The following is a 25,447-nucleotide window of genomic DNA, read 5'->3' as shown; positions in this document are numbered from 1 at the left end:
TTAGACCCAAAGACACTGACAGATTGAAAGTAAGCGGGGGGGGGGGGGGGCGGGGGGGCTCAGTCAGTTGAGCGGCCGACTTCGGCTCAGGTCATGATCTCGCGGTCAGTGAGTTCGAGCCCCGTGTCAGGCTCTGTGCTGATAGCTCAGAGCCTGGAGCCTATTTCAGATTCTGTGTCTCCCTCTCTCTGACCCTCCCCCATTCATGCTCTGTCTCTCTCTGTCTCAAAAATAAATAAACATTAAAAAAAATTAAAAAAAAAAAAAAGAAAGTAAGGGGGTGGAAAACCATCTATCATGCTAATGGTCATCAAAAGAAAGCTGGAGTAGGCATATCTAGGAATAAACCTAACCAAAGAGGTGAAAAATGTATACACTGAAAACTATAGAAAACTTATAAAATAAATTGAAGAAGACACAAAAAAATGGAAAAACATTCCATGCTCCTGGATTGGAAGAACAAATATTGTTAAAATGTCTATACTACCCAAAGCAATCTACATATTCAGTGTAATCCTTATCAAAATAACACCATCATTCTTCACAGAGCTAGAACACACAATCCTAACAATTTGTATGGAACCAGAAAAGACCCCAAATAGCCAAAGCAATCCTGAAAATGAAAACCAAACAAAACTGTAGTCATCAAGACAGTATGGTACTGGCACAACAACAGACATATACGTCAATGGAACAGAATAGAGAACCCAGAAATGGACCCACAACCGTATAGCCAACTAATCTTTGACAAAGCAGGAAAGAATATCCAATGGAAAAAAGACAGTCTCTTCAGCAAATGGTATTAGGAAAACTGGGCAGCAACAAGCAGAAGAATGAACCTGGACCACTTTCTTACACCAAACACAGAAATAAACTCAAAATGGATGAAAGACCTAAACATAAGACAGGAAGCCATCAAAATCCTAGAGGAGAGGGGCACCTGGGTGGCTCAGTTAATCATCTGACTTTGGCTCAGGTCATGATCTCACCATTTGTGGGTTTGAGTCCTGTGTAGGGCTCTATGCTGACAGCTCAGAGCCTGGAGCCTGCTTTGGATTCTATATCTCCCTCTGTGTCTGCTCCTTCCCTGCTCACACTCTCTCTCTCAAAAATAAACATTAAAAAAAATTTTTTTTTTAATCCTGAGGAGAAAACATTCAACAACCTCTTTGACCTGGGCCACAGCAACTTCTTACTTGACATGTCTCCAAAAGCAAGGGAAACAAAAGCAAAAATGAACTATTGGGACCTCATTAAGATAAAAACTTCCTGCATAGCAAAGGAAACAAATCAACAAAACTAAAAGGCAACCGACAGAATTGGAGAAGATATTTGCAAATGATGTATCAGTTAAAGGATCAGTATCCAAAATCTATGAAGAACTTATCAAACTCAACATCCAAAAATCAAATAATCCAGTGAAGAAATGGTCAAAAGACATGAATAGACACTTCAAAGAAGACATCCAGATTGCTAACAGACACATGAAAAGATGCTCAACATCACTCATCATCAAGGAAATACAATCAAAATCACAATGAGGGGACGCTATGGTGGCTCAGTTGGTTAAACATCTGACTTTGGCTCAGGTCATGATCTCCTGGTTCGTGGATTCAAGCCCCGTGTCGGGGTCTGTGCTGACAGCTCAGAGCCTGGTGCCTGCTTTGGATTCTGTGTCTTCCTCTCTCTCTGCCCCTCCCAGCTCACAAGCTCGCTCTCTCTCTCTCTCTCTCAAAAATAAACAAACATTTTTAAAAATTAAATAAATAAAGCCATAATGAGATACCACTCACACTTGTCAGAATGGCTAAAATTAACAACTTCAGAAACAACAAATGTTGGCAAGGATGCAGAGAAAGAACCACCCTTTTGCACTGCTGGTGGGAATGCAAACTGATGTAGCCACTCTGGGAAATAGTATGGAGGTTCCTCAAAAAGTTAAAAATAGAACTACCCTATGACCCAGCAATTGCACTACTAGGTGTCTATCCAAAGCATACAAAAATGCTGATTCAAAGAGGCACGTGCACCCCAGTGTTTGTAGCAGCACTATTAACCATAGCCAAAGTATGGAAAGAGCCAAAATGTCCATCAACTGATGAATGGATAAAGAAGAAGTGGTGTATATATATACGATGGAATATTACTCGACAATCAAGAAGAATGAAATCTTGCCATTTGCAACAATGTGGATGGAACTAGATTATATTATGCTAAGAGAAATAAGTCAGTCAGAGAAAGACAAATATAAGATTTCACTCATGTAATTTAAGAAACAAAACAGATGAACATAAGGGAAGGAAGGCAAAACTATTATAAAAACACAGAAAAACTATAAGAGACTCTTAAATACAGAGAACAAACTGAGCATTGCTAGCGCAGTGTTGGGTGGGGGGGAAGGGCTACAGGGGTGAGGGGCATTAAGGAGGATATCACATTGTTGGGATGAGCACTGGGTGTTATATGTAAGTGATGAATCACTAAATTCTACTCCTAAAATTATTATTACACTGTATGTTAACTAATTTGGATTTAAATTTTTAAAAATAATAAATAAACGAATGAATGAATGAAATGTTTGCAACTGTTGCATTTTTTAGGTCAGTTTTTTATAGAAACATTTTATTTCCTTATAAAGTATTGAGAATCAATTACATGATGTTTTGGTATGGCAAAAGGAAGACAGTGTTTTCTTTTTCTGTTTTAAAATTCTTGATTTTCAAACCCTTAATTTTAGACAAAAAGCTGAGAAGTGGTATGTCACAGTTATACTGAATGCATTTTGAAGGCAATGGATAGATTTTTGATAATGAAGTAATATTGTTTTCATAAGGAGAAAGCCAGCTTACTTCATAATTTAGGTAATAAGTATATTGATTTTGGAACCAGGATAAACCCTCAGCCTTTGATCAGTCTGCCACTGATATCTTCTCCAAAAATAGGTTTTAAAAAACAACTACAGGGGCACCTAGGTGGCTTGGCTGGTTAAGTGTCTGACTCTTGACTTCAGCTCAGGACATGATCTCATGGTTCATGTGATCTAGCCCCAGGTCCGTTTCTGCACTGACAACGTGGAGCCTGCTTGAATTCTCTCTTTCTAAATAAATAAACTTAAACATTTTTAAAAACTATAACTACAGAGATTTTTAGAAAATGGTTAGTAAAACCTAATAACCAGCTCAGCTACTGTGAATTAAACCATTTTGATCTTTGAGAAATAGTTTACTTAATGCTAGTATCTAACTACTATTCTTTAAAACCATTTTCTTGGGGTGCCTGGGTGGCTTAGTCAGTTAAGTGCTTGACACTTGGTTTTGGCTCAGGTCACGATCTCATGATTCGTGAGTTCAAGCCCCACATCAGGCTCCATGCTGATGGTGTGGAGCCTGCTTGGGATTCTCTCTCTCTCTCCCTCTCTCTCTACCCCTCCCCTGCTCACTCTCTCATTCTCTCTCAAAATAAATAAATAAATTTTAAAAAATTCAAAATAAACCATTTTCTTTAAAAAGTAAATAAGGGGTGCCTGGGTAACTCAGTTAAGCATCCGATTCCTGATATTGGCTCAGGTCATGATCTCTTGGTCATGGGATGAAGCCCCACGTCGGGCCCATGCTGAATCAAAATAAATAAGATTTTTTTTGAAAGCAAATAAGAATGAATCGGTTTAAGTGTTGAATGTCAGACAAGTGATACTCTATTTTACAAGAATTACAAATTGTTTATAATGGGTATATATTGATAAAAATGGACATTACAAGAAAGATTTCATAGTAGCTTTAAAAAAACCCTTTTGATAAGAAAAAAGCCATTTTTTAAATAACGCATTGCCTACTTTTATAGGACTGACTGCTGATGCTAGAGTGGTAATAAACAGAGCCCGTGTGGAGTGCCAGAGTCATAAGCTTACAGTTGAGGATCCAGTAACTGTGGAATATATAACTCGCTTCATAGCAACCTTGAAGCAGGTAAGCCAGTATTCCGACAGATTTCTTCAGGCTTTCTTCTTTTGCATCATTATGGTTCCTGTCATGGGAATACTATAAGCACTCCAGTCATTTAATCCATTAAATCTACTAAACTCCTTATTCCTCCTCACATTTACTTCATGTAATCCATTAAATCTACTAAACTCCTTATTCCTTCTCACATTTACTTCATATTCGCTCTCTTATTCCAATGGACTGGATTGATTTGATCGTTAGAAATCTCAGTCACTATCAATTCTGGGAATTCTATTAAAATTTAAAAGAGCAATAAATCTCATATTTTAAGAGGATTTCTGTACTTCTCGTGATACAGTAGTGAAAACCTTTTTCTTTTCTTTTAAGTTTACTAAAGAAATACCCATGATTCTTTCACCTGCAAACCTAAACAAAACTGATCATGTTTGGATTTGACTTCTGAATCCATACATAGATACACAGGTTGACATTACATAGAATCATGATGTATATAAGTATTCTCTTACTCTCATTTTATGTGCCCTTTATGTATGCCAGCATAGTCCTTATGCATACTTACCATTCTTACTATGTAATACTGTTTCCAGTTGCTCACTGGAAATTATTTAGATTGTTTCCAGTTTCTTTCCCTTTCTCATTCCCTTTCTCAATTTAGTACTTTAATAGCATTACTCTATCTTTGTCATAGCTTTTAGTTTTCTTTTTTGAATTATATTGTTAAATTAATTTTCAGTATGAGATTACTAGATTAGAGATTGTAATTGGTTTTAAGACTCTTGTTATATGTAGCTAAATTGCTTGGTAAAAAGATTGAACCAATTTTTATTGTGCAACCAGCAATGCATAAATGTATCCCTGAAGGATCATCAGCCTTGGGTTTCCATTTTTCTTTTATTTCGCAAATAAGTATAACATAGTACTGTAATAGTTGTTTTAATTTGTATTTTATAATTAGTAGTGAGGTTGATTTTTTTCCCACATGTTCATTTGCTATTTTCATTTCTTCTAGTGTAAACTATCTTTCCTTTTGACAGGCACTCTTGGTGGTTAAGAATGCGCCTCCAGGAGCACATTGGGGGTTTGAATCCTGGCTTTGCTACTTTCTAGTTAATGCCGTGAGCACACTATTTAGTCTGTTTTTTTTAAATTTTCTTCTTTATGGAATAAACATTACAATAATACCTAGTTCGTTGAGCTGCATTGTGGATTAAATGATTAATACATCTAAAGCATTTAGAATATTTTCTGGCATGGATTTTGTCATTGTCCATGTAGAGATTTCTTTATAGACTATATATTCTAGATACTAAACTTTTAGACTATATACTTATAAAAAATTACCCTATTTTGTTTTTTTTTTTTAATTCATGTCTCAAGGAAGTCCAACATTTTTATATTTTTCTACTTTATTTTGGTTTGATTTTCTCAGCCGTTAAAAAGGTACCCATTAAAACACAAGATGTAGAGCATTGTATATACAAGGTTCCCAATTGTGGCTTTAGTTTTTCTTCTAGATATATAAAGGCTATACACAGAACATTTAATATACATTGTAAACCTGTAATAGTGGGGTTGCTACTGGGAAGGGGCCTGGGGCTGTGAGACAAAAGAGATCTTTTATGTACTCCTTTTGTACTTTTAAATTATTTTAACCCTGTGCAAGTACTACTTTTCATTAAAGAAAAAAAAAAAACATGGTTGTTTAAGCAAATAAGAGGGTCTCTCCTCTGAGGTATATTTACAAAACATTTACTTCATACCTCTGTGTGAACTAAGAATATTAAGAAATACAGGAGAATAAAGACACAAACCCTGCTCATTAAGAGTTTATTTATATTTGTAGCACAACTATTTGCATTCAAAATTTGAAGTGGCTAATAAAAATATATAATAATGAAATGAAAAAAAGGTGTGGACTTGAGCTTTCTGTCAGGGCTGCCCTGTGCACGACTTCTAGGGGCACCAGTCTCAGAATTAGTGGGAATTCCACTCTCAGGAAGTTCCTGGCACTAAAGTAAAAAGAAATACAATTGGCTTCCAGTGCCCTGTTGTCTGGGAAGAAAAAAAAAATGCTTTTTCTTCCAGAGAGATAAAGGTTTCCTTGTTTGGGAACTGAAAGAAATCTCTTAGTTGGGTTTTCTGTAGAGATAACTTAGTATAGAGTGAACAGAATATCCTTGATAATAGTATCAAGTAAAAGTACTGATTATAATAGTGACAACTGTAGTATCTCTCAGAGTAAACCCCAAGGACTTCCTTCCAAAGCACAGCTCACTAAAATCAGCTTTACTAGGTGGGAACCAAAATGGCGTGACATATACAGTTCTCTGCTATATTAACAAGATTATAGTCTAGTTATGTTACCAAAAAGCATATAAAGCAATGAGAAAATAGTTTTAAGACCATATATAAGCACTCTTAATTATTTAATTTTACATACTGGATGCATTAATTTCATTAAAATTTCATCATGGATTGAAGTTACTCCAGAAGAAGTCAGAAAGAGGATCTTAAAGAAATACAGAATACTATTAGAATTTCTTAGTTGGTAAGTAATAGTGCTGTTCTTTGTATGGCCTCATAGCAAAAGTAGTTGAAAAACACTTTATTTTTCAGAAATATACACAAAGCAATGGGCGAAGACCTTTTGGCATTTCTGCCTTAATTGTAGGTTTTGATGATGATGGTATCCCAAGATTATATCAGACTGATCCCTCTGGTACTTACCATGCTTGGAAGGTAAGTCATGAATTTGTTAATATAGTTTAGAAGTTAAGTAAATGTATTCACAGTAAAGTTTTATCGTTTTCAGGGACATGACAAAAATTGTTGCATTAAAATATTTTTCTTAATTTTTTTAAGGTTTATTCATTTCTCAGAGAGAGAGCATGAGTGGGGGAGGGGCAGAGAGAGAGGGAGACACAGAATCTGAAACAGGCTCCAGGCTCTGAGCTGTCCGCACAGAGCCCGACTCTGGGCCTGAACTCACGGACCGTGAGATCATGACCTGAGCCGAAGTCGGACGCTTAACCAGGCGCCCCTTGTTGCATTAAAATACTGATGGTGGTACAAACTTTATGTAACCATTTAGCTAGTCAGCAACTACGATGGTTTTTGATGGATAGACAAACACTTTGTTTTATTAATCACAAGGTCTTTTCCTTTTGAAAAGATGTGACAAACCTAAGTATATGTAAATGGCCAAATAAGAGATATATCCAGTTGCTGTTAACACACAATTGAATGAGCATTTAAGCCCCATAGTGAAGTATTTCATGCATCCTTTATTCGAGACTTAGAGTACCCCAAACTATGAATCGGTTTGGGGTACAATTTATATGGCAGTACATTACAATTTTCTCCACATAATTCTTGGAATATAGTTTGTTTTCTGGATAAGTTGTCATTCCTGTTTCAGTACCTAAATACTAACTTTGCTTAATGGTACATTCAAATCTAATACAAAAGTCCAGGGCCTAGGGAAACTAGTGACAGTTTCCAGAAAGAAGTTTTTGTATATTCTCATATATAAATATAGAAGTACCCCATAAAATCTAAATAATTTTTTATATTATTAAAGTTTAAACACCCAAGCTTTAAATAATTTCATGAGGGCGCCTGGGTGGCTCAGTCAGTTAAGCATCTGATTCTTGATTTTGGCTCAGGTCATGATCTCATGGTTCATGAGATAGATTCCCACATTGGGCTCTGCACTGACAGCAGGGAACCTGCTTGGGATTCCTTCTCTCCCTCTCTGCCCCTCCCCTACTCACACACACTTGCACGCTCGCGCGCTCTCTCTCTCTCTCTCAAATAAATAAGCTTAAAAAAAAATTTCATGAAGAGTTTATTTTACTGTTATTAAAAGTCAAATAGGGGACCTGGGTGGCTTAGTCGTTAAGTATCTGACTTCGGCTCAGGTCATGATCTCACAGTTCATGAGTTCAAGTCCCATATCAGGTGATCTCAAGCCCTGCTTTGGGTAAACACGAGCCCCATTTCAGGTGAGCCTCGCTTTTCTCTCTCTCTCTCTCTCTCTCTCTCTCTCTCTCTCTCTCTCTCTCCCCCATCCCCTCCCTCTCTCTCTCTGCCCCTCCTGGGATTCTCTCTCTCCGTTTCTCTGCCCTTTGCTCACTTGTGCACACACTCTCTCTAAAAAAAAAATAATAATTAAATTAAAATTAAATATAAAAATAAGAGCCAAATAAATTAATGGGGAAATATTACCTTGGTCTTTATGTTTGTATTAACTAAAGGAGTTTTTTGGGCTAATCACACTCATTCTGTTTTATAAACCAATTAACCAGGCCAGTAAAACAGTGGATTATATTCTTGCCACAAAGATCTGAATATTTGTGTAAGCTACACACCTTCTTTTAAGTTACCTGGACAAACTGATTGGTAATCAGAAACTGTGAATTTGCCTGCTGCAAATACCAGACTTTTTTCTGCCAATTTAAGAAATCTTTTACACGTACTAGATTTCTTATGTTTCCCAAATCTATACTTTCAACAAGTTATTATAGCCTTTCTCAAAATATTTTGAAGTCTGCCATCTTCTGTTTGTATTAATTATTACATCATTACATTTCATTTCAATATCATAACATAATAGTTTCCAAGTTTACATAATTTTTCATTTTAATCTGTTTGCTCCCTAGGGCCATACAGAGAAACACTTTTATTGCAAAGTCAACTAGTTAGGAAAATTATGGACTTTTTTTTAATTTGGGGGATTTCATTTATCATTAGGTCTGAAACTATGCTTTGCCGTGGTGTCTGAAGAACATGTGGTAGAGGTGGAGGGTGTGAACAGTGTGTGCATACACCTGCACACATGTATACCCCATAACCATTTTACTGATTTCACACATTGTACTTTCTTGTAGGATTTTAGTTGAAATCAAATGCAACTTAAAAACATGATAACAAAAAAACATTTGGAAACTTTTTCATTTTACGTATTTGGTAAGTGAGACTCAGGAGTCAAGTGATTTTTTTAAAAAGCCACACCACTAGTTAATGACAAAACTGTCATTAGAACTTAGGGTCTTCTGCCTTATTAGTACAGTGTTCCTTCCGCTACCTCATGCTTAGGCCACGTGATTCTTTATGTGTGTTATATAAATTCTGATATCCAGTCTTGAAAGGTAGAATAAAATCTTCTGGCTTTATTTCTGTTTTGGGGAAACTATATATAGCACTTTAGCCATGAGATCAGGTGGGGTTTTTTTGTTTTTTTCATTTCTATGGTTTGTTTTTTACCAAGTAGCCTGATAAAGTGATACAATGGGCTGTTGAGGACATGGCTGTGGTACCATGTGGAGCCAACACTTTCACAGTGCTAGGATGTAGTTTTTTACAAGGCACAGAGAGAGGACGCATGAAATGAATTATGGAAATGGGAAGTTAAAAATATAAACTCTGGCCACCTGACCTGTTGCAGAAATGAGAACAGAAATAACTGTTACCAGCACTTTGGTCGGTTTGTTGAGGTTCTTTATCTGGCATGTTAACACAGACTTTTGTTTTTTTAAGATTATGGTCCATTAGTGATCCTGCCTTAATGGCTTATAGAGCCTTGAGTTAACTTTTTTCGCTTTATATGGGAATAATAAGAGAGATCTCCAGAAAATCCCTTGAGTACAAGACATCTCCCTGGTCCCATTGTATAATAGTAACTTTATTTCCCTTGATAATCAGAATCAATCATACCATCCTCACAGTAACCCATTATTTGCCTACTGGTTCAACGGCATGAGGAGTCCAAAATTGCCAAGTGGAAGTCTCAGCTTCTAGTTCAGTGAAATTATTGTTATATCCCCTAGTAGAACATTGCCTCTTCTCCCTCCCCTACCACGCTGCCAACTTGGGAACTAGGACCTTTAAACTGAAACAACCTGGGGCGCCTGGGTGGCTCAGTCGGCTCAGTCGGTTAAGCAGCCGACTGTGGCTCAGGTCATGATCTCACACTCCGTGAGTTCGAACCCCGCGTCGGGCTCTGTGCTGACAGCTCGGAGCCTGGAGCCTGTTTCAGATTCTGTGCCTCCTTCTCTCTCTGACCCTCCCCTGTTCATGCTCTGTCTGTCTCTGTCTCAAAAATAAATAAACATAAAAAAAATTTTTTTTTTAAATAAACTGAAACAACCTTAGAAGCAAAAATTTTATTAGTGGGGTATCAGGGGTTTAATGAGACATCTATCCCTTGACTCCTAGATTTGTGGCTATGATCCTGTTTCCAGGCACACAAGAGGATCTTGTCGAACATAAACCTGGCTTCAGAAGATGCTGCCCGCCCCCACACCCCCACCCCACACACACACCCCTGGTGCTATAACTGAGTCTTCAGTTGGCTATTCCCTATTTTTACTAGGCTGGCTTCTTTAGGATTACAGAACATAAGAGCAGTGAATCCTATGGGCACAAGTATATTCTCTCAGTTCCTCCTTGGTCACCAGCAGTGTTTTGTAGGATACCATCATGGTGAAGAAAACATTCAGGAAGTTCACAGAAGGTGAGGCATTTGTTACAGGGAAATAAAACTCCTATCCGGAGTAAGTTTCTCTTCCAATAAAGGCATATAGCTGCCCCTTCCATGACAGAAGAGTCTTAAGAAATCAGTTAGCTGTGTAGTTCTGGCAGTATCCAGATCAGTGGAAACACCCTTTTTGAAATATTTTTCTTCTTATGTTTTCATATTGCAGAAAATATTATTTTTACTTGGAGTAATGGGTTCTGGGGTTTGGCACATTACATTAAATTATATTAATCAGAAATCCTCCTGCAACCACATAGAATACTAGAATGGTCATTAACATGTTTTTAATGCATAGCTGAACTTACAAAAAGGACAAAATCCTAAGGGGCCAGAAATAAAGAAGAAATTGAGTACCAGAGCAATAATCCTGTGAGTTGAAGATACCTCTGTGCCAGAGATATTGTAGTGTAGGATTCCCAAAGATAATTCACTATCAAAAGTTACAAAGTAAAATATATAAAGAGTCCATCATTTAACAAATATTCCCTCTAGGGGTTCCTGGGGGGCTCAATCGGTTAAGTGTCTGACTGTTGATTTGGGCTCATAGTATGATCTCACAGTTCATGAGATCAAGCCCCACATTGGGCTCTACATTAACAATGCAAAACCTGCTTAGGATTGTCTCTCTCCCTCTCTCTCTGCCCCTCCATCACTCACATGCATGCTCACACTCTCTCAAAAAAAAAAAAAAAATACTTAAAAAAATATTCCATCTATAAATATTTGAATTGCATATCAAATATTGTTCTAGGTTCTGGGGATACAGAGATAACAAAAATATGTACTGATGGTATACATGTAACATAAATCCTTTGGGGAAAAAGAACAGGTTGGGAGGAGAGGATGTGATTGGTAGGTAAGGTAGTCAGGGAAAGCACCTTTGAAAAAGTGATATGTGAACAGAGGCCTGAAGAAAGTAAAGGAGTGAGCCAGGTAGTTATTTCTGTGGTATTCCAAACAGGAACCAATAAGGCAGCAGTATGTTCCATATCTGTGAGACATCAAGCTGTATGCAGAGCATATGACTGTGCTGTGGTGACTGCAGAAAGATAGTGATGAAGGATGAAGTAAGAAGCAGGAGGGGACTGATCTTACAGGGTCAAAAAGGCCATTGTAGGACTTGCATATTAAATAGGGCGATGTAGAGAGCCATTTGATTTTTTTGCATAATAGAATAACATGATCTGGCTTTTATATTTTTAAAGTATCTGTGTGGCTGCTGTATTGAAATAGACTGTATAGTAAGGTCGAAGCAGGCAAACAAGTTAGAAGGCTATGTCCAATAATAATCTAGGTTAGGGGCATTGGACCAGTGGAAGATGGGGAAGGAGCCAGCATAGTCTGTAAAGGAAGGGTACCCAGAGAGTGGCATCCTGGATCACAAGTGAAAATACCATTCCAAGAAGAGTTGATCAGCTGAGTCAGTGCCACTGAGTCAGATGAAAAGTGAAATGACTGGATTTGGCAATGGGCAGGTCATTGGTGACCTTGACAGGAACTTCTCATAGTGACGAGAGACTGATTAGAGTGGACTTAAAAGAAAGGGAGAAAGTTCCAAGAGTCATCAAGCTTTCATACATTCCGTATGAGACCACACAAAGGATAACATTGTTCTATTACTCATCAGCTAAGAAATTCTAATAGTAAATAAAGTATTGCTGCCAAAATGGCCTTATCAATATTTTTTCTGTATATCTTTAAGATATACCAAGATACATCTGCAAGGTATTGTTTTGGCTCTTAACAACAGGGATGTGATGATTCTTAACATATAAGGGTTTATTTTTCTCATATACTTAGAAGTTTGAGGATAGATGGTCACTGGTATTTGTCTCTTTTATTATCATAGTCTTTGCCCATGCTCTCAAAGTGGCTGCTAGATCTCCAGCCAACCTGTCTGCATTCCAGGTACCAAAGGTTTCTAGAAATTCCACCCATTTATTTCCACTTATCTATTCCTACTGGTAGCTGGGGCTAGGAAATCCTACTTTTCAGCAGGCACATTGCCTAGAGTTCTGTCACAAAGGAAGAATGGATATTGGCATTGGCTGCTAATGATCTTTGCTATAGAAATCATCATTAATCATTACAGGCAGGAAAAAATACTGCAAGACTATCAGAGTCTTCTGAAGTGGGCTGGGGGAGGGGTGGGCGAAGGGTTGGGAGAAAGGGTGGGGACTTGAGCATGGCAAGAAGATCTTAAGAAACCAGTCAAGTAGATAAGAATTAAAGAATTTTTATATTAGCAATTAGGAGAATTGGACAGGAAAGTCACCAGGAATTTATAAGGTGACCTTTAAGGGCTCAGTGAGATTTTTTGGATAAACCACTACCTTATGTTCTTCCTCTCATAGCAACACCTAGTTATCCCCCCAAAACTAGTAGCTAATAATACTCCAAAGTCATACCAGTCTTTACCTTTGATCTTAGTGAAATTTCAAAGCCACAAGATTCAATTTAAAATTTCACAACTATTTATTTTAGTCCTCTAAAATATAAAGGCATAGAAAAAGTTCTGTGAAATAAAAATAATCTTCTGCTAACAGGAACAATACACTGTCAGGCAGTACAAAAGGTAGGCTTTCATGCTCACTTCCTAAAATCTCTTTTGAGATCTCTTTCTTATAATCAAAACTAACCATAACCACTTAGAACTAAGACTTTCCCTCATTCACTGCCAGGATCCTTCATTGAAAGGATGGACTTTTCTGCTGGTTCCTCTCACTCTCTAAAATCATCAAAGCGAAGGGTCAGGTGGCAGCACAGTGTATAAAGTTCAGAGCTTGGACTGTCACTTCAAACTACTTGGTTTCAAAGCTCAGCTCTTCTACTTACCCGGTCTTCCGAGATCTTGGGTAAAATTACTTAAGGCACTGGTTCACAAATTGGGCTGATTTTGTACCCACTGAGAGACATTTGGCAATATCTAGAGGCCTGTTTGGTTGTCACAACTGGGGTGGGGGATGCTACTGGCATCTAGTGGGTAGAGGCTGCTACGCATCCTACAATGCACAGGGCAGCGCCCAAGCAAAGAATTATCCAGCTCGAAATGTTAATAGTGCTGAGGATGAGAAAGCTCGTTTTGACATTTCCAACCTCCCATTTCTTCATTTGTGAATTGGGGTTAGTAATTATTTAATTGTTTTTGTGATGGTTGAATGAGAGAATCCATGCAAAATGCTCAGCATAGTGCCTGGCACGTAAGTGCTCTGTTAATATGAACTACTGTTATCATCCTCATTATCATCACTAATACTCGTCTAGATATTTATTTTTTTTATAATTTTTTTTTTTACAGTTTATTTATTTTTGAGACAGAGAGAGACAGAGCATGAATGGGGGAGGGTCAGAGAGAGAGGGAGACACAGAATCCGAAACAGGCTCCAGGCTCTGAGCTGTCAGCACAGAGCCCGACGCGGGGCTCGAACTCATGGACCACGAGATCATGACCTGAGCCGAAGTCGGACGCTTAACTGACTGAGCCACCCAGGCGCCCCTCGTCTAGATATTTTGACTGAACGAAATATATATATTACGCGTGGCCATGCAGCCAGGGCAATCGTTCACCTCTTTCCTTCATCTGAAGAAAATTTCGAAGGAACAAAGAAAAATGGGGAATGGAACAGAAGAATCTTCTTTCATTTACAGAATCAAAGATAATCAGTAATTAGGTGACCATTCTAGGTTCTAAGAAAATGGTACGCATGGTCCTATTCATATAAACAGTTTCTTCTTCATGCCAATGTCCTTTTTTCCTATTTTCTTTCTTCCTTTTGTACTGTATTACAAAGTTATACCTCCTTTCCTCTCTACCTCTTTTGGAATTTCAACTGTTTCAGTCTTTTCTGGTTATCAAGGAGTTGGAAGCCATTAAAGTAGTAGAAAGCATTGACCAGGACAAGACAGTGGTATGTTTGAAGATAAGTCATACCAACATTACAGATTATTCATGTAGTAACAAAATGAGCTGCTGAAATGTTAGCTAATTTTTCAAAACTACAATTTTCACGTAGTAATTACACTAAGAAATGTGGTAGTAAACTCTCCATGAGTAACCATAAATTCATTCATACTGCAATGATATTAATAATTATCTTATTTTTCAAGGCAAATGCAATAGGCCGAAGTGCTAAAACTGTCCGAGAATTTCTAGAAAAGAATTACACAGAAGATGCTATAGCAAACGACAATGAAGCTATCAAATTAGCAATAAGAGCTTTGCTAGAAGTAAGTGATCTAATAAAGCATATTCAGGAAAACATGTTTTTTTCCCTTATCTATTTGCTTCAAAAAGTAAAATTTGCTGAAGTAATTCTACTATTGTGCTTATTCTACATTAGGTTGTCCAGTCTGGTGGAAAAAACATTGAACTTGCTATAATAAGAAGAAACCAGCCTTTGAAGGTAAGTCATTAACCAAAGAGGAAAAAACATATGTAGTATAAAGTAATTTGACAACAGTTGAATCTTGTCAAGATGTTGACGCCTGTGAATCTTCATTAAATGCCTGAAAACTCCATTAGCATCTACTGGCAACATGATGACTTCGGTTTTGTTTCTGTAGGCTAATGTTCACTAATTCGCATGTGCTTATTGTGAGCACTTACCTATCCCTGGTCCTTTGCGAAGACTTAGAGGTGCTGAGATCTGTATGTAGTCCTACCCCATTTAGTATGTATTCTTCGAGGCAGGAACCCCTACTGAGCCAGTCATGTATGGGGTTGGTATAGAACATTGCCTATGGATATTTATTCCCAGCACCATAAACAAGCACACCTCGAAGATGCTGAGGATTCAGTTCCAACCACCGCCATAAAGCCAGTATTGCAGGGCCACCTGGTTGGCTCAGTTGGTTGAGCATCCAACTGTTGATTTCAGCTCAGGTGGTGATGTCACAGTTGTGAGACTGAGCCTCGAGTCAGGCTCTGTGCCATGGACGTGGAGTCTGCTTGAGATTTTCTCTCTCCCTTGACCCTCCCCGACTCTTGCACGTACACACACATTCTCTAAAAAAAAAAAAAAGAGAGAAAGAAAGAAAAAAAAAGCCAATATTGCCACAAAACAAGTCAAATGAATTTTTTGGTTTCCCAATGCATGTAAAAGTTATATTTACACTATACTGTAGTCTCTTTAAGTGTGCATTTTGTCTAAAAAAAACAAAAACAATGTACCTAATTAAAAAATACAATGCTGCAGTGCCTGGGTGGCTCAGTTGGTTGAGCATCAGACTTCGGCTCAGGTCATGATCTCGCAGTTCATGAGTTCAAGCCCCGCATTGGGCTTGCTGCTGTCAGCATGGAGCCCACTTCAGATAGTCTGTTCCCTGCCTCCTGCCCCTCCCCTGCATGCTCTCTCTTTCAAAAATTGAATGTTAAAAAATTACAGTGCTAAAAAATGCGAGCCAATATTTGAGCTTTCAGTGAGTCATAATTTCTGATTACAGATCACCATAACAAATATAATAGTAATGAAAAAATTTGAAACCTGAGAACTACCAAAATGTGACACAGACACAAAGTGAGCAAATGCTGTTGGAGAAGTGGTGCCAATAAACTTGCTTGATGGAGGGTTGCCACACACCTTCAATTTGTAAAAAATGCAGGGGTGTCTGGCTGGCTTGGTTGGTCGAGTATGTGACTCTTGATCTTGGGGTTGTGAATTTAAGCCCCACGTTGGATGTAGAGCTTACTCAAAAGAAATTAAAACCCCAACAATTGATTAAAAATGTAGTATTTGCGATGCACAATAAAACAAGGTATTCTGTAGAAAGCAGTTATTCTTCCCGTCTTTTTACATCTTCTGAAAATCAAGATAGGTTCCAGCCAGTGTCATTCAGCTACCGTTAGTATAACTGTTGGCCCTCCAGGCTTCTAACGTAATATTATCCTTCATTATGTCAGAAACCCTCTACTCCTCTTGTCTACTGGTTTTTATCTATTGTCTCTCCTTTTCAGTTAGAAGTGCCTTGAGCCTCTGTGAGACATAAATTTTAATACCTGGTGTGACAACCTTTCTGTATTTCTTTGAGGCAAGTCTGTACCTTTTGTTAACCATTATGGGTTGAAACTGCAGAGGCACAAAATAAATTGTCCAGAGTATTGTGATGGAGGACTCACTGGCTAAAGAACATTTGAAATTCGGTTCACCACTGTTCCTTAGGTAGAACTGTACACGGTACAGTTTGCCAGCTCTCTAGCCGAGAGTGTAAAAAGCACGTAAAGCATGGGAAACCATATGAAAAGTATACTAAGAAGGATTATTTTACATATACTTTCTGTTTTGAAGGAAGTATTTCAAGGGGATACAGTATTAAAGTCAGCATTGGGTGGAGCAGTGGGCCTTTTGTTTTTTGAGTTGTGTTGTTGTCGTTTGTTCCGACACAACATTTGCACCTCGTACCGGTCAGCCAGAAGACGGGGAGGTGAGGATACGGCAGCGGCAAAGCTTCAATGACTAAGAGAAATGGGGAAATGGGTGGAGGTCCTGCCCCTGCACGGCCCCCCAAAAATAACCACGGTGCTGAGATGGAGTGTAGAGATGGGAACTGGGCCGTGTTGTCATCCCTGCTGTCGAGGGTCTCAGGACAGATGCACCAACAGCACAAGGACACAAAAGCACTGAGGCCAGACTCGCCTCTCCAGCTCCATCGCGTACATGTCTACCCACAGGGATAGACACACCCAGGCGTGCATATATTTTTACTTAGGAGTGCTAGGATGGTATGCGCACTGGCAGCAAAGTTACACTGCCTCTCCACACGCTGTTTCACGATACGCTGTGTAACACACAGGGCATGTGCTTTGGAATTGGATAGACCTGGGTTTAAGTTTAGAGTTACAGAGACCTAAGTTCCAACACACTGGTATATTTAGTAGTGTGACCTTGAGCGAGTTGCTCCCCTCTTTACTTTTCAATACAATAAAATTGATTTGTATAAAATAAAAGCTGTTTTTGCTTCACACTGTAGTGAGGGAGCTGTAAACACAGCAGTGTAAGTCACCTTCTCCCTGCCGCTTTGGCTCTTCTCGTGGCTGGTAAAACAGGCCAACCTATTAGACAGTCAGACAGTGGAGTGGAGAGGAGTGGGGAGTTCGGCAATGAGTTACTTGCCCATAAACAGAATGAGTCTGCATTTAAATGTTTTCAGAGTTATAGTCATATATATGATATGTAATGCAATATAACATTCTGCCCTCCTTTCTTTTTTAACACAATGATAGTGGAAATGTCATGGAGTTAAGTTTTGTCCATATTTGTTATAAATATGTTGCTTATATACATATTATATATTTGCAGATATAAAGTTAAAGTTTAAATAGAAAATATAAATACCCATTTCAGGTGAGCACAAGCCCCACTTTGGGTGAGCTTGAGCTCCACTTTGGTTGACCGTGAGCCCTGTTGCAGGTTTAAACAAAAACAAAAAACACAGGCTCCATTTCAGGTGATCCCTGCCTCTCTCTCCCTCTCTGTCTCTCTCCCTCTCTGTCTCCCTCTCTCTCTGCCTCTCTCCCTCTCTCTTGCATCTCTCTCTGTCCCTCACTCACTTGCACTGCCTGTCTCAGAAAGAAAGAAAGAAAAAGAAAGAAAGAAAGAAAGAAAGAAAGACAGAAGAAACAGAAACAGAAAGAAAGAGTAAATATAAATGTATAGGGGCACCTGCTGGGTGGGTCAAGTGGTTAAGCATCTGACCCTTGATTTTGGCTCAGGTTATGATCTCATGGTTTGTGAGTTCGAACTCCACGTCAGGCTCTGCCTAACAGTTTGGAGCCTGCTTGAGATTCTCTTTCTCTCTCTCTCTGCCCCTCCCTCTCTCTCTCTTTCTCTCTCTCTCTCAAAAATAAATAAATAAACACTTTAAAAAATAAGATATAAATGTATAAAATATAATTTATATTGGAAATATTTAGAAATTACTGGTGTAATTGAAATTTGCTTTTAATTTTTTTTTCTTTTCAGATGTTTAGTGCCAAAGAAATTGAATTACAAGTAGCTGAAATAGAAAAGGAAAAGGAAGAAGCAGAGAAGAAAAAATCCAAGAAGACTACCTAATTCTTAGGATGAACATTAGGAGACTTTAATGTTTTGTTTTACTCCTTGGAATTCTTAGTGAAGTTTTAAAGGAAGTAAGTTGGTTTGCAGCATTACATTGAATAGTTATATGCTGTTTTGAGAATGCCACATCTGTAGCTGTCTTCAGACTGTTACATAGACAGACTTAGTATGAAGATATTCTTTGAAAAGAAATTTCGGTAATTGTTAAAAGCAGTCATAATTCCATATAAGCCTGAGCCTTATTTATGCAAACCTAAGAAAAACACTTTAATTTTTAAAAATTAATAATTTGTTGATGTTTGAGTATTGACTATCAGGTAAAGAGATAGCTATTTCAAAATAAACTGAATACTGAGTCATACTTCACGAATGATAAAAACATCTTTGTGTTGGTAAATTGCCAAAATTTTGTCAGAGCCTTCTTCATTTTTAAACATTTTATCATATTTATTTTACCTTTGTCATTTTATAAGTTGCAGTACATTATTTTTTTCCACAGAACAAGTATTAAAGGCCTAATCTAGATAGGCAGTTAAAGTGTGGTAAGAGCTTATAAGAGCATCTGAATGAGGTACTATATATAGGAAAACAAGGAGAGAAATGGATACATATAAAATTCTTAGTTTCAGTTTTTATTTTATCTCAGTGTCCAGTATGTTAGGTTTGTTACATGTTCCATCAGCTATCTGAGTGCTTACTAGTGCTTGGCCTTGAGCTAGGCTTATTAGGAGTAATAAAAAAATATAAAAAGTGATCCCTGTCCACAGAGGGCCCACAAAAAAATGTGCTTAATTCCTGTATGAGGTTATATTTTTGAAGACAAAGGATATTAATAGGCATAAAAACAATAGCCTATATATCTTACTATTTTAGAGCTTTGTCTTCTCTCTCTCTCTCTCTCTCTCTCTCTCTCTCTCTTAATTTTAGAGAGCATGTGAGCAGGGGAGAGGGTAAGGAGTAGGAAGACAGAGAATCTCCAGCAGGCTCCATTCTCAGTGCAGACCCCAACACAGGGTTGGGATCATAACCTAAGATGATGACCTGAGCCAAACCAAGTGTCAGACACTTAACCGACTGAGCCACCCAGGTACCCCCTTTTTCTTCTTTTTAATGTTCTTTTTGAAAATGGAGAGGAGAGAGGTTGAGTTTTTGCAGAGGAATGAAAAGCTCAGAATAGATGTTAACAGAAAAGAATCCGTTTGGGGGAACAACTGCCATAAGACGATCTAAGCCATTGGTGGTTGTAGTGCTCTGAAGCAAGGGAAAAAGAAAGCAGAGTCAGAATTTTCAGAGATATAGGCGTACCTGGGTGGCTCGGTTAGTTAGGCATCTGACTCTTGATCTCAGCTTAGGTCTTGATCTTGAGTTCAAGCCCTATGGGTGTGGAGCCTACTTTAAAAAAATATATACATAAGAGATACAAAGACACTGGGGCATCTGGGTAGCTCGGTTGGTTAAGCATCCAACTCTTGATTTTGGCTCAGGTGACGATCCCAGGGTCGTGGGATCTAGCCCTGTGTCAGGCTCTGCGCTGAAAATGGAGCCTGCTTAAATAAATAAAACAAAATTTAGATTTTTTTAAAAAAAGGGAGCAAGAGATAAAGACCTTAACAAGGCTACCTCACTGGTATTCATCTTGGGCCAAATTCCTGTGGCCTGCTGCTGATGCATTTCACTTCCTCAGAAGCACTGCAGGGCATTTTCTAAGGCAGAATGTACAATTTGTATTCTACTCTACTTCAGGCCACTCTTACTCTACTCTGACTTATGTCACTCTGACTGCCTTTCTGGTTTCATAGGAACCATGGAATTTTGCAGCTTCCTCTGTTTGTCCTCTGTTTTGTTTTCGATACTATGATTCTTTGCTTTGAGTCATACTGTATACCTTTCTTCTTTAGAACTTAGAATCAAAGATAAGTATTTGTTCCCTGTCACTTCTGGCCCCTCTTAGCTTTCCAGAAGCAAAGATGCTTCCCAAGTGGAAGGCCTGCTAAATAAAATATTAGGCTTTTGGAAAAAGAACCTCACCACTTTGAAAATCAGTGATCAGCTCTCTCTGGAGGTATCTCAACACACATGCACACCTAACATACAACGTAAAGGGCAGGATGTTCACATTACCCTGCTGTACTGCAGTGAGCCCATTATGAATTCTTAATACTCTTTTTTTTTTTTTTAATTTTTTTTTTCAACTTTTTTTTTTTTTTTTTAATTTATTTTTGGGACAGAGAGAGACAGAGCATGAACGGGGGAGGGGCAGAGAGAGAGGGAGACACAGAATCGGAAACAGGCTCCAGGCTCCGAGCCATCGGCCCAGAGCCTGACGCGGGGCTCGAACTCACGCACCGCGAGATCGTGACCTGGCTGAAGTCGGAGGCTTAACCGACTGCGCCACCCAGGCGCCCCGAATTCTTAATACTCTTGATACATTATTTGATAATAAACATTTGACAAATATTGAGTGTTTTCAGTGGCAGACACTATTAGATGCTAGGGATATAGTGGTAAGGAGCAGACTCCCAATTTGTCCCCATTACTGTGTAATGAAAAGGTGGGTATTAAACCCAAATTGGGATTAACTCTGTGAAGCTCTGTGTCTGTTTTCCCTTCTAAACTACAAGTCCTTCAGGAAGTTGGACTGGGATTTACATCTCTTTCATCTTTGTTTCCACAGGTTGCCTATCATTAAGACTTAATACTTGCTTGTTGGGCTGTGTTGACCTATGCAGATTGTTGCAAATATCAGAAATTGAGAGTGGGGAGAGGAATCATCTAATCTCTCACTTAGTGTAGAAGTCAGTTTCCTGATTTCTTTTGGCCCTTGTTGAACATCACAGTAATGGGAAGATATCACATGGTCAATGAATAGTGCAGGCAGGGCCCCTGAAAGTGGATTCCACCCCTGGTGAAATAAAAATGAGAGGACTTGAGGAAGAGAAGAATATATTGTTATGGCCCCGGAAAGCCTTCTAAGGGTGCAGTAATTTGAAGTCACCTTCCCCAATCACTCATGCCTGATTGAACATTACCTTTGTGCTGGGTACCAGAGATGAACAAGATACGGTCCTTGTGTTGAAAAGGTCATAGTGCCAAATAGTTGAGCCCATTCTGACAAGTTATAGGAATAACGAAAAGTGTATTTCCCTTATAATCTGAGTTTAATATACAGCATTGCTTGCTGATGGTTCTGGAGTGACTTATTTAAATCTTTGCTAGTAAATGCCGCACACAACACCGGTTCTTTTAAAAGGGAAATGAGACGTATTTTGTGTGTTAAAATGAAGAAGGTGGTAATACCTCCCTGTCTCCCAATTTCAACTTCCGATCTGAGGACAGGACAGTCTATACTGCCAAATCCATCTGGCCATAAATAGATATAATGTTAATGACTCTTCTCTGAACCACTGCTGAGCTGTGTGGCTTCCATGCTTCCTATCTGGGAATAATAGGGATACATTATCCAAATGCTATGGTTATAATTTCACCGCTTGTTTTTATTTTTAAGTTTTATTTATTTGTTTATTTTTTTAATTTTTTTTAACGTTTATTTATTTTTGAGACAGAGAGAGACAGAGCATGAACGGGGGAGGGGCAGAGAGAGAGGGAGACACAGAATCGGAAGCAGGCTCCAGGCTCTGAGCCATCAGCCCAGAGCCCGACGCGGGGCTCGAACTGACGGACCGCGAGATCATGACCTGAGCTGAAGTCAGACGCTTAACTGACTGAGCCACCCAGGCGCCCCACCCCTTGTTTTTTCTTAAGGAGTACTCATACAGTATTTGTTACATACCAGACACTTTTGCGTTCTTTACAAACATTAACTCATTTAAGTGTCTTCACAACTGTCATGAGACGCATGTAATTGATGTGCATAGTGCTGACCTTATAGTGCTTTGCCACCACAGCTGTCCATCAAAATGGACACCCGCATCCCTCCCCCACAAAGCTGTTTCATGACAGGACTTATTTATTTATTTCACGGGCTGTATTCTTCCTGTAACAGGCATGAGGGTCTGATTATTTCTGGCTCATTTGCTTTGTTTGTTTTACTTTGGAAATCTGTTATTTTGGCCAAGTTTCACTGATACGCACAAAGTAATTTTTTTGTTTAACATGAGGTTTTAACCAAAACATACTCTTAACACGCTTGTTACTTAAAATAATCATTTTTACTTCTTTTACTAAGAGAAAATCCCCGATATGGAAGCGCTTTATGTTTTTTCTGCATCGTATTCTCAAGGTGAGATAATCACAAACGTTTGGTTTTAGGAATCAGCTAAACAACTGCGCTTTACATCATTGGGTATGGTTAACTAGACAGTCTGAAAATCCCTCACTACAGGCATAGAAACACTTTCTAACAAACATCTTTTTAAATGCATAGCTTAGCTGACAACAAGGGAAACCCCTAGAGGCCAAAAACAAAAGGATTTGAAAATCTGAGAACGCATTTTGATCAGATGCGGGTGCGGCCCTGTTTGTATTGGCACAAGGAATAAACGCTAAGAGTCAGGCAACAGAGCACCTAGGAACATCTCCACCCTTACTGGGGTACTTGGTTTATGGCAGCTAGTATTTCATATCAGTGGATAAAGGATTAAGTTATTCAATAAATGGTGACAGGACAACTGGTTATCCATTTGAAAAAATCGGACCTCTACTTCATTCTATTAAAATCAATTCCAGATGAATTAAACACCTAGACATAAAAAACAAAACTTTTAGAAGGAAAATAAAGATCTTCAAGACCTTGGAGATAAGGATAGATTTTCTAAACAAGATGCAAAAACTGCTAACAAGGAAAAGACTGATATAATTCAGCTACCTCTACATACGTAGATAAAGTGAAAAGACAGGCCCCAAATGAGAGAAGACATTTGCAACACATTCAACTGACGAAAGGCATGCATCTGGAATTTATAAAGAACTGTTGATTCAAAGAAATAAAAAGTACAGTGCAACAGAAAAATGGGTGGAACATTTAAAAAAATTTTTTAATGTTTTTATTATTTATTTTTGAGAGAGAGAGACAGAATGCGAGTGGGTTAGGGGCAGAGAGAGAGGGAGACACAGAATCAGAAGCAGGCTCCAGGCTCTGAGCTGTCAGCACAGAGCCTGACACGGGTCTCGAACTCATGAGCTGTGAGATCATGACCTGAGCCGAAATGGGACGCTCAACCGAGTAAGCCACGCAGGTGCCCCAGGTGGAACATTTAAACAGGCAGTTCACTGGCACAAAAACAGACACATAGACCAATGGAATAGAATAGAAACCCCAGAACTAGACCCACAAACGTATGGCCAACTAATCTTTGACAGAGCAGGAAAGAACATCCAATGGAAAAAAGACAGTCTCTTTAACAAATGGTGCTGGGAGAACTGGACAGCAATATGCAGAAGATTGAAACTAGACCACTTTCTCACACCATTCACAAAAATAAACTCAAAATGGATAAAGGACCTGAATGTGAGACAGGAAACCATCAACCCTAGAGGAGAAAGCAGGAAAAGACCTTTCTGACCTCAGCCGTAGCAATTTCTTACTTGACACATCCCCAAAGGCAAGGGAATTAAAAGCAAAAATGAACTACTGGGACCTTATGAAGATAAAAAGCTTCTGCACAGCAAAGGAAACAACCAACAAAACTAAAAGGCAACCAACGGAATGGGAAAAGATATTTGCAAATGACATATTGGACAAAGGGCTAGTATCCAAAATCTATAAAGAGCTCACCAAACTCCACACTCGAAAAACAAATAACCCAGTGAAGAAATGGGCAGAAAACATGAATAGACACTTCTCTAAAGAAGACATCCGGATGGCCAACAGGCACATGAAAAGATGCTCAACGTCACTCCTCATCAGGGAAATACAAATCAAAACCACACTCAGATATCACCTCACGCCAGTCAGAGTGGCCAAAATGAACAAATCAGGAGACTATAGATGCTGGCGAGGATGTGGAGAAACGGGAACCCTCTTGCACTGTTGGTGGGAATGCAAATTGGTACAGCCGCTCTGGAAAGCAGTGTGGAGGTTCCTCAGAAAATGAAAAATAGACCTACCCTATGACCCAGCAATAGCACTGCTAGGAATTTACCCAAGGGATACAGGAGTACTGATGCATAGGGGCACTTGTACCCCAATGTTTATAGCAGCACTTTCAACAATAGCTATGGAAATTATGGAAAGAGCCTAAATGTCCATCAACTGATGAATGGATAAAGAAATTGTGGTTTATAGACACAATGGAGTACTATGTGGCAATGAGAAAGAATGAAATATGGCCCTTTGTAGCAACATGGATGGAACTGGAGAGTGTTATGCTAAGTGAAATAAGCCATACAGAGAAAGACAGATACCATATGTTTTCACTCTTATGTGGATCCTGAGAAACTTAACAGAAACCCATGGGGGAGGGGAAGGGAAAAAAAAAAAGAAAAAAAGGAGGTTAGAGTGGGAGAGAGCCAAAGCATAAGAGACTCTTAAAAACTGAGAACAAACTGAGGGTTGATGGGGGGTGGGAGGCGGGGGAGGGGGGGGTGGGTGATGGGTATTGAGGAGGGCACCTTTTGGGATGAGCACTGGGTGTTGTATGGAAACCAATTTGACAATAAACTTCATATATTGAAAAAATAAATAAAAAATAAACAGGCAGTTCACAGAACAGGAAAGTTGAATTATTTTCTCTCTTTATGAAAAACTTACTAAATGATGTTCTACCAGACTAATCCAGGAAATGCATGTTAAAATGATGGCGAGACCATTTTACAGCCATCAGACTGGCAAAAATTTTAAATGTATAAAATGTTGCATATGTATAAAATGTATAAAATTTATATAAAATGTATATATGTATATACATAAAATGTATGTATAAAATATATAAAAT

The 25,447-nt window shown here is 38.6% G+C and overlaps 1 protein-coding gene across 2 annotated transcripts in view; it reads left to right on the top strand.

Moving 5' to 3' along the window:
- Nucleotides 1-25,447, top strand: part of PSMA8 (proteasome 20S subunit alpha 8) — a 62,040-nt gene that overhangs the window by 30,212 nt on the left and 6,381 nt on the right. The window contains exons 3-7 of one of the 2 annotated variants that reach the window (XR_007455416.1): nucleotides 3,841-3,965; nucleotides 6,579-6,701; nucleotides 14,608-14,727; nucleotides 14,841-14,903; nucleotides 18,459-18,625. Coding sequence is in view for 1 of the 2 variants with exons in the window: in XM_049620321.1 (XP_049476278.1) it covers nucleotides 3,841-3,965; nucleotides 6,579-6,701; nucleotides 14,608-14,727; nucleotides 14,841-14,903; nucleotides 18,459-18,551 (524 nt within the window). In the remaining variant the exon portion in view is untranslated. Of the gene's footprint in view, nucleotides 1-3,840; nucleotides 3,966-6,578; nucleotides 6,702-14,607; nucleotides 14,728-14,840; nucleotides 14,904-18,458; nucleotides 18,916-25,447 lie in introns of those variants that run through there. The other variant, XM_049620321.1, reaches the window with a different exon arrangement.

Source organism: Panthera uncia, assembly GCF_023721935.1.
Source record: "Panthera uncia isolate 11264 chromosome D3 unlocalized genomic scaffold, Puncia_PCG_1.0 HiC_scaffold_8, whole genome shotgun sequence".
NCBI lineage: Eukaryota > Metazoa > Chordata > Mammalia > Carnivora > Felidae > Panthera > Panthera uncia.
Note: the sequence above shows the minus strand (reverse complement) of the source record. Positions and strands in the feature narration are given on the sequence as shown.